Genomic DNA, 16,663 nt, shown 5'->3' on the forward strand with positions numbered 1-16,663 from the left:
GACATGGTAGTGAAAATTTATTTAGAATGAGAAAATAAATCAAATAACCAATTTTTAAAAACACAAAACCCAGAAAAATAAAACATTTTTATAAATTAATTGCTCCTATACATCCCTGTAATACTTTTTTCCCTACACTTTTTTGGCTACATTCTCTTTAACTGCCTTTTCATATGACAACAGTTTTATAATACTTTCTGTGGAAAGAACAGAAAAGATAGTTGTCTTTTCTCTAGCATGATTGATTTGTTTTATATCATTGATAGTTTAGAAAAGCGTCTCTAAGCTTTACAACTCAATTGATAATGTGTCAATTCTTAAATTTGGGAAAATGTTCATCACATGTTTTTCATATATGAGCTATAATATTTGCAAGATATTTCACAGACTAGCTTCCAGATCCATTCATTTCAAACATCATTTCATTTTCATTAGCCATGTACTTCTGGTCACCGGGCACCATAGGACACATGGTTTTGCAGTACCAACTCTGACCCTGCACTTTTTTGTCGCAACACTAAGCTGGCCCAGTCAGTAATAAGAATATTCCTGGAAACCATCCCTAAATGGGCATGGCTAGCAATAACTTAACAATATGTGGAAATGACTGTGAGCCACGTAAAAATATCCCACTAAACCCAAACTAAATGTATCTCCAACTTAATTTACTCTTTGCTAGCTCTTGAAAATGGCCATGGCCACTCAGCCACCTGACAAAAGGGGATGTGTAACAGAAGGGTGGATGGAGAGCAGAGACAGTTGTCTGAACTAATATCAGTAAAAATATCTTACCTTTAGAAATATCACAAAAACATATGACTGAGTGAACACATTGCTACTGGACCGCCCCCCCCACTCCTTCCCTTGGAAGAGACTCCACGTGAAGCTTAAGCTTCACTAGCTAAACAGTAAATTAACTTTGCTGACTGTTGGGAAAATAGAAGTTTCGTCAGGGCCCTTGCCTCGGGTCAGGTTGGGTGTGGTTCAGCATCCTTTGTAAGCAAACTGTGTGTGTGTGTGTGTGTGTGTGTGTGTGTGTGTGTGTGTGTGTTTGTGTTTGGAGGGAGAGAGAGAGTTTTAGTGAAGAGAGAGAGAGAGAGAGGAGTTTCATTGAAGAAGGTGGGCCGGTGTCAGCGCAGACGCCTGGCGCAGCCATGCTTTCCAACCTATGGCTCCAAGGACGTTTTGGCCAGTTACCTAGCTCATAGAACTGTGTGAAGGGGTCTGGTGACCCAGCCTGGTGTGGACTGGAACGGGCTTGAGGGGTCTGGGAGCTCTAGACCCAGCCCTCGCTCAACAATCAGCTCAGTCGGCAGGATTACCGGCAGGTAAAAGAGCCTGACAACTACAGTGGTCATGTAGGTAGACAATTGGCATCACGAACAGTATTAAGAGCGCTACAATTGGCGATTTGAGCAAGATACCAGACATTAGCCCTAGCCTTAGCTGTGGCTCCACAGTACATTATACCTTGATAAAGCTGTTAAAAAATTGTATTTGAAAAGCAAGATCAGAGATTCAAATGTGAAAAGGCTGAAACATGGAAGTAGTATTTATGAACTAGCTCACATTGAGTAATTGTTTTGTCTCACCAAAAGTCCCATTCATTGTGGTAAAGTTTGTCATGCACCAAAAAACTATGTGTGCTGGGTGGCTTTGTTGGCGAGTCATCCCCAGCAAGCCCCTTCTGTCTGTCGTGTCCAGAGGTTTTCTCGCAGCAGTTAGCTGACCCTGTCTTTGCAGCCAGATTTTGTGCTGCAAAATGGACCTCTCCTTCTCTTCTCCATTTCCCTCCCTCCTAATAAAACTCTTTTCTTTCATTTGGAGCAGTAGGTAATAGCAAAAGACTCAGGTAAAGTAATTTACCTTCCCATGTGAACTTAACATTTAAAGTGTCACCATCCGTCCAGGGAAACTGTATTTTGAAACACACATGCTAGTTAACTTATGTGAATCAGTCTTGAATGGCAATAAAGTTTTTACTATTATAGAAACTTACAATTCTTTCATTTTTCAATAAAGGAGATCATCAGGAGTGATTTGCCACTTGTTGCATTGTTTGCCAGCTTTGATTCATTAACTCAGGCCTCTTGCAGATTTAGCAAATACAAATATGGGTTGCCCAGTTAAATTTGAATTTCACCCTGTACCAGACAGCCTTCCCCCCCCCCGACCAAAAAAATCGGAATTTCAGGTAAACAATAAGTATTGTTTTAGTGTAAGTATGTCCCAAATATTGCATGGATCACTTATTCTTTAAAAAATGAAATATCTGAATATATTTCTACTAAAACATTACTTGTTTATCTGAAATTCAAATTAAATTGGACATCCTGTATTTTATCTAACAATTCTACTGTAAGCAAGCTGTGTAAACGTTTGGTTTAAGCTACTTTTAAATGGCTTGTGTTTGTTTACAAAAAGTCTCCAAGATAAAGCATTATCTTTACCAGTTGCTCCCAGTTGCTGGGAAGACTAAGTTCCAGTTCCTTAGCTCCTTCAGTTAAAAACGTGCATCATAAGAGAAGTCAATTCTGATTCGGGAAAGATTTTCACAAAGATTTTGGGTTTGGGCCAGTAAATGGTGAACTACAATCCTTCAGCAGAGGCAGGCCTTGGGCGGACCGTCTGACTGACTCCGCGCTCACCAGTGAGCCAAGGGCCCAGGCCACCGCAGCCCTCAGCACAAGCCTCAGAGCCCACAGAGACGGGCAGACCTGGCAGACCCGCTTCCTCTGTCTTTCCCGCTCGGTGGAGGAGACCAACTTCCAGAGAGACCCTGCCCATCTCCAGATCCCGGATGCTTTCCCCTTGCCCCTCCCCGCGCCCTCCCCCGTGGGGGTGAATGGAGAAGACTGCTCTCAGAGCACAAAGTGCCCGGAATCAACAGCGAGTTCTGAAATCAACAGCTCGCCAGGTGTGAGTCACCCGCTCTCGTTCATTCCAGAAGGGGCTTCTGCGGAAAGAGGAGAGGCGCCCCCCGAAACCTAAGATGAAGAGGACGGCTCACTGTTGTTCTCGCGCCCCCTCTCTCTTCTTTTTTGGTCGGAGGAAAGAAAACAGTCCCGCCTCGGGGTGTGTGCAAAGCCGAGAACTGGAAACAGGGACACACCTCCTTTAGCCCCGCCCAGCCCGCGCGGCGCGGGAGGCGAGCAGGCGCGGGGCGGAGGCGCGGGTGGGCTGCGCCGACAGCGATCGCCGGCTGCGAGCGCCCGGCTGCGCGGGGAGGATGTGCTGCTGACGCGTGCGGGAGCCCCGCGCCCGGGCTGGAAGATGCTCCTGAGGGGCCTCCGGCCGTGGCGCCCGCGGCTGCTGCCGACCTCCGGAACCCGGGCTCGAGTGCGTCCGAGGCCGCAGCCGCCCCAGGTAAGACCGGGTGCGGGGGCCACGGGGCGCCCGGGGGCAGGCGGGTGGAAAGTTTGCGTCAAGCAACTTTGGCGGGAGCGAAAGGCGAGCGGCCGGGCGGTTCACTGCGTTGTGCCGCTTCCTCCGCTCCACCCCGCCCCCAATTCCACGCGCGGGGAGGCCCCGACAGGTGGTGGCCGGGCCGCGGACGTGGCTCCCCGGGTCCAGGGCGGGGGTCACGCCCCGTGGCCCAGGGAAGAAAAGGCCAGAGCGGCGCGCCGGGCGCATCACCTCGGCGCGGTCGGGATGCGGGGACCCCGGGGCTGCGGCCGGGGGCAGCAGAAGAACCCGCCGGCAGTGTCTTGGCGGCCAAACTGCGGTCGGGAGTAAGTTTCCACAGCCGCTCGGAGGGGGCTTCAGGAAACGAGGGGGCGGCAGTGACTGCCCCGAGGGCGTTCTGCCGTGGGAGAGGGAAATGCCCATCCTGAAAACCGCGAGCACCTCCCTTTTGAAGAGGGAAGAAAAACTCGCGTTTTGGTCGGAGCCCCGAGAGACGGGTGATTCATGAGTGTGTGCTGGTGAGTAACAGCTGGCCTGACAGTTGTATTGAGGTCTGAGTAGAAACGTTGCTTGGAGGAGGGAAGAGACGGGATGTGCGCTAAAAAAGACACAGGAAGAGAGGGGAAAGTGCTGAGTGAAACGGGGATCGTGATGCAGCCTGACAGGGGCCCGGAGCCCTCGCTCGGGGCCTGGCGAGGACAGACCGCCTTTCAAAAGAGCCTTCGCGGTGCGCGTGCTAGGGCGGGGAGTTGTTTCTGAGTTTCAGTTTGTTTCTCCTCCACCGTTAGATTAGTTTTAGGTTGTTAAAGGGAAAAATATTTATTTTTTATCTTTTAGCTGTGCACTTTGAAAGAAAAGCAAAAAGTAAGCAATGAGATTCTCTTGGCACTTTCACTTCCTGTTTCTTTTGGGGTTTTTGTGGTGGTTACCCGACCCCCCCCCCCCGACCCCTTTTTTCTCCCAACTGTCTCCGAACTTTAGAGTTTGGATTGATGCAGGAAATACTTAATTGCATTTTTAAAATGCCTTCCGTGAATGTTCGAAAGAGAATGAAGGCCATTTTGTTACTAATATGTAGAAAAAGGAGCAAACTCCTTACAATGTAAAACGGTAGCCTCAATAGAGTAATGGGCAAGATAGGCTTTTTCCACATTTTAAAATTGTGTTTTTATAGTAAGTGTTGCATTTTATAGTCAAAAATACACCAGCTATTAAAACAACCCAATACAGTGAACCCCCCTTCACCACACAACACAAATGATTGATTCCGTTTTCTCTTAAATCCATTTAACACTTTGAGCAGCATATTGACATAACACTTTGAACAGGATCTCAGAACTGGCTGCTCTTTCTCAAATTATCAACTCCGAGCCCTTTTTCTGCATATCCCATCTGATGCTTTATAACGTGGTGCCACTGCATGCTCTAGCAGGAATGTGGATGCCCTTTTAAAAGAAATAGAAAATGATAAAGTGAGGCTTTTTAGGCCTAATAATAGGGGAATAGTGCTTAGTACTTTACCTCTAGGTAATCATATTAAGAAGCCTTATATTTGACTGTTATAATTTGCAAATTTTGGTTTTAAGTCAAATGTCCATGCTACAAAGTCAAACTTTAGAAGTGGAAATGTTTCCATCATATTACCTATCTAATAAGAGACCCCTAAAGAATAAAGGCCAGCCTGTGAGTTTGCATTTTCATATGCAGCTTTGAACTCTTACCATAAAGAAACTGATAGAAATATCCTGGTCCCTATGGTGTTTTAGCTAGGACTACTAAACCATTTTCTTCAAATCAAGTTACCTGGCTGTAGGGATATTTTTCATTGTGTTGCTATTTTGTGGTTGTCCCAAACATTATTGATATGAAACATTATTTCTATGTATTTTTGCCACAAACATTCAGACCCCTAGAGCCATATATAATATGAAAGCAGCTAGAACCAAAAGAGTGGTTTGTGACCTGAGAGCTCAGAAAATACTAGCTTGCAGGGAATTGTCATAAGTAGTATTTCAAATAAGAGTTCCCAATTAAAATTGGTCTTTTCTGAAATTCGTCATGTGTCTTATAGGAGTATTTAGTAACTTTAAAAAACATAAAATTCTTATCCTTAATATGGTAGGTGAGTAATTGCCATTGTTTTGTGGGTGGGAAAAAAAGTTTTGTTGACATAGGTATGTTTAGTGTAGTAGAGTTGTTTTTTAAAGATCATATTTAGTGTGATGCATAAGAGAGCAAAACCATGTTGTATTACCTTGGCCAAGGCATGGCCTGGTGTTCATGGTCACGTCCCGGTGGCAGCATCTCTGCTTGTCAGCACTCTGGCTAAGTGGTTGTCAGGGCAATCTCTGGCTCCTGGTGGTGTTTCTTGTACGCATGGACGCAGCTTTAAGTGATTATGGTGCCTGGCGAATTACGTCTCAACAGAAAACCCTTGCCTAGTTGTGCCTTTCTTAATTTCGGTTTTCTGTTGCTTAGATTGAGAAACTCCTTGATATGATTTTGTGCCCCTAATACAGAATTTGAATCCCCGCATAAACTATGTTTAAAACTTTAAAAAAAATCAAGTGTACATTGCAGAGAGGCTTAAGTATTAAGTGTGCTTTTTTTTTAAACATCTAGAAACAAATCATATGAATGTTTTAATCCACCACAAGACAATTATTAGAAGTTGTGGTTTTCATCTTTTGAATTTAATGAACATATCATTCTTGTTTGACACTTTCCTACTATTCCACCTCTTATAATTGACACGTTGTGTTCTATAATACTGGTTTCAGAGCTCTTTCCTGAGGAGAGCAATTGGTTGTCTGTTGGTGATTGTGTCTACACTATAGAAAAGACATTGATGCTTTGACCTTGAAAGTAATTCTAGATCAGTTTATCTGTTAATCATTAAACATTACCACCTTTCTAGCACTTAGGTATTAATGCTTTTTGTTTTTGATTTTACTTTTTATTTATTGTAATTAAATGGTTTTACAGCAAACTTTAAGTTAGGAAATGATTTTGTATCTAGGCAGATAAATATTTGTTGAATGAGGTACCTATGAAACTAAATATTGGTTGATCTAACTGATATCTACTGTATAAACTGAATATGTTTAGGTCATGGAATAGAAAAGAGTAGCTTATTTAGTTAGTGTTAAGCAACTGGGACATCTGAGTGCCAAGCTGAGCCTACCACCACTTAGCTCTGTGAACTTAGCCAAGTCATTCAGTCTATTAGGGCCTGTTTTGTCCTCTTTTCAAAACAAGGGGATTTGTTTAATTGGTGTTAAATAAATCCTTTCCATCTTTAAAATTGCCATGTTGGTATATTACCAGGGGATGTAAATATACCACTGAACAAAGTATTGTATTGTTGATGTCAGAATGGTTGTCTTAATGATTGAAAATTTCTTTTACAATTTTAGGCAGTCAGTAGAGTGGCAGTTTTACCTAGTATTCGTAATAACTGTTTTCCCTTTTAAAGGAAATTGAAATTTATTTGATGGGCTTAGTATGTCAGAATAGATTGTCTCTCTCTCATACTTTATTCTATATTACTGGTGTTTTCATCTGTGAAAAGTTTCATCTGTGAAATACCTATTCAATAGTATCTAGCATGAGAACCCCCAAACCATTACATAATAGACATCTTAGGTAAACCCATAGGCTATAAACCATTATCTCAGCTATATTCTAGAAGAATTTTTTTGATCTGATTTAATTTACCAGTACAAATTTTTCTTGATTTATTTTTTTTTATTTTTTCCTTGGTTTTAAAACAAATACCAGCTTCTCTATTCTCTGAGCTATGTATTCAGACTTTGTGGCATGGGATCCCCCACCCAAATGTTTTTTTTTTTACTGAATTTTCCACATTGGCATATTTTTTAAGAAACATAGTAGTCAGTTAAAAGGTGCCCTTTAAGAGGACCCATGGAAGAAACTGCTGTTCTAGTCTTAGTATTAGAATAGTTGGGTTTCTCCTGAGCAGATGTGGGGTTTATTATACAGACAGCGAAGTGTATAGCCATTGATGTCTCTGTGCACTGGCTGCCAGAAAGCTTAAGATTAGATTTTCAACCCCCCTCTGCCAAATGTGAAAGACCTGTGACATGTATTTATTGTACTCAGTTTCGTGTTCTCTAACTTCATTTTCCCCTACATTCATATCACATATCATCACTCATTTTTCTTTTTCCCCCCACAAACAGGATTTTTTTATTTGTCCCTATTAAAAGTCTGAATTTTAAACAGATTCTTGGACTGATGGTTCATATCCATCAGCTCATTCAACTTTAGCTCCTGTTTCATCCCCAGTAGCTTTTCCAGAACTACTGTCTTCACCATGAGTTTCCATGAGTTTCCCAATTCAAACTTGGGCTTCTTCAGCATTTTTACTTTAATAACAAAGACATCATGGACAGGATAAATAGATTAACAAGACTTTTCTATGTGTTTTCCAATGCTATCCGGAATCAATTTATTGAATGCTTCTTTCAGGTCGTTTGTCTGCACCTCTTGTTCATGATTTCCCATCATCTTTTTCTGGATTTGGCAGACCTGTTGCTGCTGAGCACAAGAGGTCTTTCGTATCTGATGAGCTTTTTAGTAAAACCAGCACAGAACAGACGAAGCAAATAACCATCGGAAGTCCTGACATCAACATGAGGTTCAATTAAGGTCTGCCATTTTTTGACCATGGAACATATTTTGTCACGAGTAAGATCCATGCCATGGAAGTTAAGCAGTTTTTGCCCTGGACATCCTCAGTAATTAGCTTGAATTTTCTAAATGCACCTTCATCATTCTGCAGATCAGCAAGGCTCACTTCAAACACACAACACTTGAGGCCATAAGATGCAATTTTGGTTCCTTGAGTCCTGGTGACTAGTGTTTGGTCCCGTATTTCTTATGTTGAACATAGCACGTGCTTTCACATCATACCAGTCTCTCTTAGAAAATGGATTAACCACTTTCTTCTTGGCTCCCTTTTCGCCACCTTTTGTAAGGTGCTTTTTCTTGCCAACTGCCATGGTGCTCCTCAGAGAGCTATTTTTCTGTAATCATCTTTTAATGGGAAAAAGTAGTGCATAAATAAGGCTTTAAGAAATTTTAAAAATCAGCTCTTTGGCATTTGAACAAATATATTCTAAGTAATAAATAGTGGAAGTGTGGCAAACCAGTCTCTTTCTTGTTCACATAGTCTGTTTGGTGCTTTGCCCATAGAAGTTGCTCAATAGATGTTAATTGTGTTGAATCAAGTTGCTGTAAGAATTTATTTTGATGCTGCAGTTCTCTCAAAGAAAGGTGGTGGTAATGAAGTTACTCTCCTCACACAAAGAAATGGATTTCTCTTCTTTTTTTCCTTCTTACTACCCTCACCTGCCCTAAATCTTCCTATTTCCTTTCTACCTCCACTGTCAACACCTGAGTTAAACTATAGTTTGGGTCAACTACCAAGGCCTGTAAATCTCTTTACTCTGAGGGCTTCCTATTTCATGAACTCCTAACTGGTGTTATTTGATTTTACATAATTTTTATGTTAGTTACAGGTTCATCATAAAGGGAATAGAGAGCATTGCAACCCAGGATGTTTTTTGGCAGATCTTCAGGGAATAATTAAATTTCCATCTAGGAGTCACAAGATTGGTGAGAAATGTATGAAATCTTCGCTATAAACAAAGTCCATTGAAGAGAATTTCTTTAAATAGATTGAGGGCAATAAGTAGAGAACAGTGAAAGAGAGGCACGAATTGGGGCTAGAGTTGAAATTTCTGTAGCCTGTAAGCAGGAACAAGAAGTGTTGTAAAACACTGAATCTCATATCGAGAAACCAACAGGTTCACAAAGCTTTGCTTTTGCAAACTTTAGGGAGGAAAAGTCTTGGAGGCTGGCAAGGGTCACTCCACAAGTATGAGTTCTTCACGAGGGTCTTATGATATTTACTATATTGAGTAGATGTTTTGGTTTGTTTTTTTCCCTTTTTTTCAAAACTGCCATGGACATAGGTGATAATCCTATTATATTCAACTACATATATGGCTTTTTGTAATGAATGCATTTGTACAAATCACATTTCTGGGACCTGAAGATGAATAAGCTTATTTTCAGATTCTTGGGCATAATAGTAAATAATAAATGCCCCATCCTGTCTGGGGGAAGGAAGAAGGTATTGTTTGATTGTTTTGTTTTGTTTTTTTTTTTTGGTGGTGGTGGTTTTTCTGACTCTGTGTGTGTGTGTGTGTTCGTTCATGTGGGGTTCTGTCCTTTGTTAAACATTTTGTTTGGTTTTGGTATATGAATTTTCCTATTTGGCTGAGTGGGTGTATTAGTCCGTTTTGTGTTGCTATTTCGGAATACCTGAGACTGGGTGATTTAAAAGAAAACAAAATTTATTGCTTACAGTTTCTGAGGCTGGGAAGTCGAAAGCCTATCCGGTGATGGTGACAGCAACCCAGGGGCTCACATTGCAAGATGGTGGAAGCAGAGCAGCAGAAAAAGACAGGCTCTCCTCTTTTAAAGCCCTCAGAACCACGCCCCTGACCACCATTTTTAATCCATTCACTACTTTATTATCTTACAATCCAATCACCTCTTCAAGGCTCCACCTTTCAACTACCATAATAGGAGTTCCCACCGTTTTAACAGTCACAGTGGGGGTTAAATTTCTAGTAGGTAAAACTTGGGGGATACAAATCAAGCTTCAGGGAGTTTTGGGAGGACATAAATCAATATGCTACAGTGAAGTATTTGAAGAGGGGGTTTTAGAAGGTGTTGATGAATAACTGCTCTTTCTAGAGTCTGACAATAATGTGACCATAAACTTGGAAAAAAATTGTTTCAAAAAATGTTTTGCAGACAGATCAACAGAGCATTAGCTCTCTAAGCCCTTGCTAGAGGTTATTTGTTGTGACATTTTATAGACTGATAACTCATTTCTGCACCTCTGCTTTGGAAATGTTTTAGATAATGTATAATAAAACAATTTTCACTTTTCAGAAGAGTATAGTTTCTTTGGACCTTGTAAATATCCCTTTTTATGGGTTTATTATTATCAAAACCAAGGTATGCAAGCTTTAAAGCATGAGCTACAGTTGATCCAGAACCATGCTGGGGCCTCATCCCCCAGTTCCACTTTCTACTCCATGCCTCACATATCCCACAGTCCAGCATGACTAAACTAGTACTTCCTGTGGCTTGTCATGTGTATTCACCCCTCCCTGTTGGTATGTATGATGATCCCCAGGCATCAGTCTCTCTCTCCCATTACTCGCCTTCTTCTTTCTCCTGAATTCTCTTCCTTCAAGGCTGAGTTCCAGTAGCCACCTACCCCCACCCCAGTTTACCCCAGTTTTGATGTCTCTGCAGATCTCTGCAGGCTGAGTTGATTGCACTTTCTCTTTTAACCCCACAGTACTGACAGCGTTCAATCATTTGACCATGCATTAAAGTTAGTTGTGCCCATATGATTTTTCAACCTGGATTTTCAGCACTTTGTGGTCAAAACTATCTTCTCCATTTCTGGCCACCTCTGCTCTGGCAAAGTAGGTGCGTAATAAATACTTATTGCACAGAGGATAAGTGAATGGATGATAAAGAATGAAATATTATGTAGAGTTCCTTAATGGTATGTTCTCTTCATGGCTTTTCATTTTCCTCTTCTCCACTTAATCTAGTAGGGGAAAACCTGAAGCATTCTTATCCACTTTTTGTTATATGAACCTTAAAAAATTGAAGATTTTTAAAAAGTTAACCAGAATAACCTTATTCATATTGTATTTTTCATTAAAAGCAAACAGTAGTCTTAAATCATATTTTGGTTAATTGTTTTACATTAGAAGTGCTTTCATATCAGGATTTTCAAAGGACATAAGTAACATGATTCAACTAAACATATAAATTCTGTTTGGACAGCCTGGCATATAGGTACTTTCTTGGGTATTCTTAAAGTGTGGTGTTGATTTAGAATGATTGTTTATGTGTGAAGAAAGCAGTATTTTTCTTCATAGACAAGGAACTTTTCTAAAAGGGATTCTCAGAGAATTAAATCATGTTTGTTTTAAATTCAAAAAGTGCTGCTTTGTGACTGCCAATAATTAGTGTTAGCACTCAAAGTTTAATCATTACAATTTAAATAATTTAGAGCATTAACTTAAAGATCAATTATAAAATATGTTTATTTGTAAGACACAGCTCCTAGGCAAAATATAAAACTGACCTTTGAAAAATAATCCAAATTAATTATTTTGTAATTAATGTAATTTTTGATATTAGGAAACATTGCAGATCCTCTTAGTAACACCACCTCCATTACCATTCCAGAAGTGGGGCATAATTTTCTTTGACATATGAAGTTGCCCTGAATGAGATTATCATCCACTGGTCTTCCAATGCCTGGGGGCCCATAAAAAGAGGCCCTTCAGGGTGCATAGCAAAGTTTGTTGAATACTGTTGAATGTTCGAATACTGGTGGGTAACCCAGCATGGTCATTGCCATTCATCTAAGCAGCCTAGAATCTGAAATCTTTGAGTAAGAATAGGAATTAAAAAAAAAAGAAAAGAAAAGAAAATTTAGAGGATCCATGCAGAGACTGTGGCCATTTTCCCAATATTTCTGGAATTTGGGGCCAGCATGGATAAATAGGATTGTAATGGAGGTTCCAACTGTGACTGGAGCCTTTGCCATCGCTTGTGCTGCTCTCACCCTGACCAGTTCCAAGACCTGGTTCTGCCCAGGTTCCTAAAAATGTTTTAGCTCAAACTTTGGCTTCTATTTCCCTCACCCTGATTATGTTGGTTTACTGTGAGTTTTAGATAAGGCTTCTCATGCTTCTGTTCTTTCATAGTTAGGTCCAAGTCTGTTACATTTTAATTGCCCATATTTCCCTTGCACCTAGAATGGGTTTTGCCTTTTGCCTGAACCCCAGGATCTCAGTGGAGGAGTTTTGGCGATTCATGTTAAGTCTGGAGGCTTGCACACAAAGTGCTTAAAAGTTACGTGGAAGACAAGGTACCTATACATAAGAGAGATATGTGTTCTTTCCGTAGTTGGCTCATGAGGGTCAAATAAATATTAGAGATAGTAAATACTAGAAGAATTCAGAGAAGGAACATCATTAGAAATTGTGGAGATGAAAAGAGGAGAGACTTCAGCCAAGCTCTGAGAGCAGAGCAGGCTAAGGGTTTAGCAGAGTTTTTTTTTTTTTTTTTAAGATGACCGGTAAGGGGATCTTAACCCTTGGCTTGGTGTTGTCAGCACCACGCTCTCCCAATTGAGCTAACCGGCCATCCCTATATAGGGATCCGAACCTGTGGCCTTAGTGTTATCAGCACCACACTCTCCCAAGTGAGCCACAGGCCGGCCTAGCAGACATATTTTGACGTGAAGAAAGAGCAGAAGCATGGAGAAAGGAGTCTGAAAGGGGTTTAAGGTGCTTGTAAGCACTCTGATCAGACTGCAGGAAGTATTATCTTTGAAGTGTGGTCCTTGACTTCCATTAGTTTTAGACATCATATTAAAATCTTATAATATAGAAATTATGCTTATTAAACTGTGTCACAAACTGATATCCTACAGAAAATGTTTCCTAGGATGTTAATAGATATTCCAGAAAAACAAATCTGTTCTTACAAGTTTGAAAAACTCTAGGCTAAACCATACCAAGTTAAATGGGTTCCTTTACTACAAACTTTTGGGACTTTTACTTTGCTAATGTGCATTGGGATACTTGGAGGATGGGAAAGAGTTTGATTGCAGACCTCTTTTATCCTACAGCATTTTCTGTAAGTTCTCCCAGAATAGTGGTCCACTGAATACAATTCGAGAAACACTGCTTTAAAAAATTAGATCGGGGATGGATTAGGTTGAAAAATACATGATGTCCTTTTACTTTGTGGCTTATTTCCTCAGTCATATCTAATCTTGTCACTCCGGCTCTACCATATTGGAACATTCCCAAATGCTACATTCTTTAGCCTTTTTTGCAGTCAGGTATGGGCATGTAACCAAATTCTGGATATCCCACATGACATGAAAGTGATAAGTACAACTTCCAGTTTACATCTTTAATTAGGAGGCTGATTTCTCTCTTCTTCCTTTTTTCCCCTCACATTGGCTAGAATGCAGATGTAGAAGGGGTGAGCCAGCTCATACCTGTGGAGGCATTCAACTCTTTAGTGGATGGTGGAGCAGCCAGATAGAGGAGACGTGGATACCTGGATGACTTACAGGTCATCTCACTTGTCCTCAACTGCCTACCTACTAGAAAAACAAACATTTCTTTTGAGTCCCATGGTATTTTTGGGTTTCTGTGTTACAGGAGCTTTGCTTATGCCTTATCTTGTCCAGCAGCTGACCAGCCCAACAAAAGTCTCCGAATGGAGAGATTGAGACACTGTGAGATAATCCTGTTGGAGGCTCTTAGAAAGCCCCACGCGTAGTTACCCATGGTTAAAACCTGAAAGAGAAGAATAACCAATACATGGATGTAATATATATTACAGAGCATAACAGTTTGACCCCTGGGTGGGGCCCTGAGGTGCTGTCTTGGTGTGCCTGCATGTGGGAAGGGTTCTGATCCCCGGCCGCTAGCCCTGGGTCCCCGGGCAGGCCCCGAGGCATTGGTGGTGTGCCTGGATGGGGGAGTGGGGTCCAGTCCCAGCTCCAATCCTCGGTTTCCTGTGCAGGGCCCTAAGGTGCTGGTTGTGTGAGTGGTTGTGGGTGGGGGTCCTGCCCCTGGCTCCATGCCTCATGTCCCCTGGTGGGCCCCAAGGCATTGGTGGTGTGCCTGGGCCAGAACTAATTTTTTGTCCTTTGCTTACTTCTAAAGTGGGGGAGCTTCCTGTGGGAAACCAGTACTTGAACCGTGTGTTGGAGTAAATTGCTGCTTTGCTGCTGTTTTCCTAGGGAAGGCTTTTTGTGTACCTCAGAGTTTAATGGTTGACCTTATAGGTACTTCTGGCTCTCCAGAGACTCGGTGCACCTGGGTTGTGTAGAAACGCTGATCTGGGCCTGAGTTTTTTCATCAAATTGGACCCCATGCAATTCTGCATTCCTGACCAGTCTCCTCTGAGTGGTCCTGCGCTGATTGAGGGGTGGATCGGCTATCCTTGCTGTGTCCCAGTTTTCTCCCGGTGGGCCCGCCTCCCCCACTGCCCATGCTCTAAACACTTCTCGTGGGATGGCCCTGTGTTGGTCCCTTGCGTTGACTAACCGGCCTCTGAATGGCTCCCCTTTTTCAGCTCCTCGGGCTCCTGCATGGGTCCACAGGAACCCTATTAGTGGTCTTGCTGTCCTGGGGACCACCAAAGTCCTCTTCTCACCTTCCGCTTCCAAGTAACTCCATCTAAAGGGCACAGCTGCGGCTCTACCAGCTCCTGCTCCATGTGCTCCAGCATTAAAGCAGCTGCAGCCCGAAACACTGAGAGCAGTTTTTTCTTTCTCTCATTGTGGTTTCTCCTGCCTTCATGAATTCCATAGGTCTCTCCTCCTCTTCACCTGAACTCCAGTGGCCCCAGCTTGGCTGATGTTACATTTTTATGTTGTAAATTCATTGATTTGTGGGAGAGAGTGATGCTGGGACCGTCTATTCTGCCATCTTGACTGGAACTCCCAACTTCTGTATTCTTAAAGCCAGTTTTTTCTGGTTCTGTGGTGAGCTTTATAGGTCAAGCAGTAGCTCTACTCCACACAGTCATTCAGGAACCTAAGCTGACCTGTTTGTCATTTTCTACACATGGCTTCCAAAGTCAAAAAAGCACAGAGGCTTTTTTAGTCTTTCAAGGTATTATGGGCTAGGCCTGGAGGTGTTACATGTCACTTGTGCTCATGTTCCATTGAATATTTCATTGAATATGTCACATGACCACATTTAGCTGCAAGCTGGCTGAGGGATGTAGTCCTGGCCAGGAGCCACATTCCCTCTAAAACTTGATACTGTGGAAGAAGGAAGGATGGATTTTAGTGGACATTTAACTGTATCTGCCATAGTCCCCTTGGCTATAGACAGGATTGTTTTGTTTTGGGGGTTACTGAATTTTCTAGGCACTATTGAATCTCACTTATAGGTGTTTCTTAGCAATAGATTTACAGGGAAACTATTTCTCCCTGAAAAACTTTAAAAAAGAAATTGTGAAATTTCAGCATTTTTAATTTGGACTGGAAGAGGGAGAAACATTTGATACCTTGTTGGGTTCATTATAAGCTGCTCTCTGGGCTTTAACTAATAGAAAAGGGTATAGTCTCACTTGTACACTCTAAGCTAAGGAAGAGAGAAATACATTTTAATGGTTCAATTAGAATTTGAGGCCAGAATTCAAGTTTATGCAATGACACCTGATAAGGAAGAAAAAAAAGTATAGCTGAGAAAAGATGCTGACAAATATGGTTTTAAGGAAGGCCTTCCTTTGGAAGAATTGTGGTCATTAAAGAGCAATAGTAAAAGTTATAAAAAATACCATGCATATCTAGTATATGAATTTAGTGGCATTTTATAGGCTAGTTTATTATAAATATGGTCTAAAAAGGAAATATTAGGTACTTAAGATGGTTGAAAATGCTAACTAACTGCATCTTAGAGTAAAACGTGTCTTAGTATATAATATAATACAGAGACTAATCCACCTATGTCTGTGCTACAGGAGCCTACCAAGTGAACACACCAGAACCAGGAAGCAAAACCCTTTTTCTTTCTTCAGTGTCTCACAGGTGCCCACTACTGACAGAACTTCAGTGCAAGCCAGCACAGGAAAAATATTTAAAGGCCCCAGATACATTTTCACAGAACAGTCAAAATGGGTGAATTTGGAGTGGACAGGCAGTACATTAACAACCATCACAGGAGGAATGAGGTACCACTGTGCAGTACTTACTTGAAAATAGCAGCTGCACTTGTGAGCATGGCCAAGCTGGCCAAGCCAAGGTGGGATGGGAGGCAGAGCTAGACTGTGGGCAGGGCCTGGTAAAGGAGCACTACTTTTGAATACAGTTCTATAACCTAGAACAGAAATCAGGGAAGTAGTGCTTGGCTGTTACAGGAACACAGAATCCAAACCAAAGATGGATTGGATATGCTATGGGTCAGATGTGTCCCCCAAAAGTTCATGTATCGGAAACTTGATCTCCATTGTAACAGTGTTAAGAGGGTAGGAAATCTAATTACCATATTTGAAAGGGGCCTTTAAGATGTGATTAGATTGTGAGGACTGTGGCCCCGTGAATGGATCGATCCATTCAGAGTAATGGGCATGGTTCTGCTGGCTTTATAAT

At 41.8% G+C, this 16,663-nt stretch overlaps 1 protein-coding gene, 1 non-coding gene and 1 pseudogene across 2 annotated transcripts in view; 1 reads left to right on the forward strand and 2 right to left on the reverse strand.

Annotated features, from left to right (window-relative positions):
• Positions 1–3,037: 3,037 nt before the first annotated feature.
• The window catches only part of MCUB (mitochondrial calcium uniporter dominant negative subunit beta), a 76,340-nt gene continuing 62,714 nt past the window's right edge, over positions 3,038–16,663 (forward strand). The window contains exon 1 of the mRNA XM_063107987.1: positions 3,038–3,366. Coding sequence (XP_062964057.1) covers positions 3,274–3,366 — 93 coding nt within the window. The 5' untranslated portion in view covers positions 3,038–3,273. The remainder of the gene's footprint in view (positions 3,367–16,663) is intronic.
• Positions 7,643–8,429, reverse strand: LOC134386234 (small ribosomal subunit protein eS1-like; annotated as a pseudogene).
• Positions 12,611–12,683, reverse strand: TRNAV-GAC (transfer RNA valine (anticodon GAC)). Its single transcript has one exon. It is a non-coding gene; the product is annotated as a tRNA-Val (tRNA).

Source organism: Cynocephalus volans, chromosome 9, assembly GCF_027409185.1.
Source record: "Cynocephalus volans isolate mCynVol1 chromosome 9, mCynVol1.pri, whole genome shotgun sequence".
NCBI lineage: Eukaryota > Metazoa > Chordata > Mammalia > Dermoptera > Cynocephalidae > Cynocephalus > Cynocephalus volans.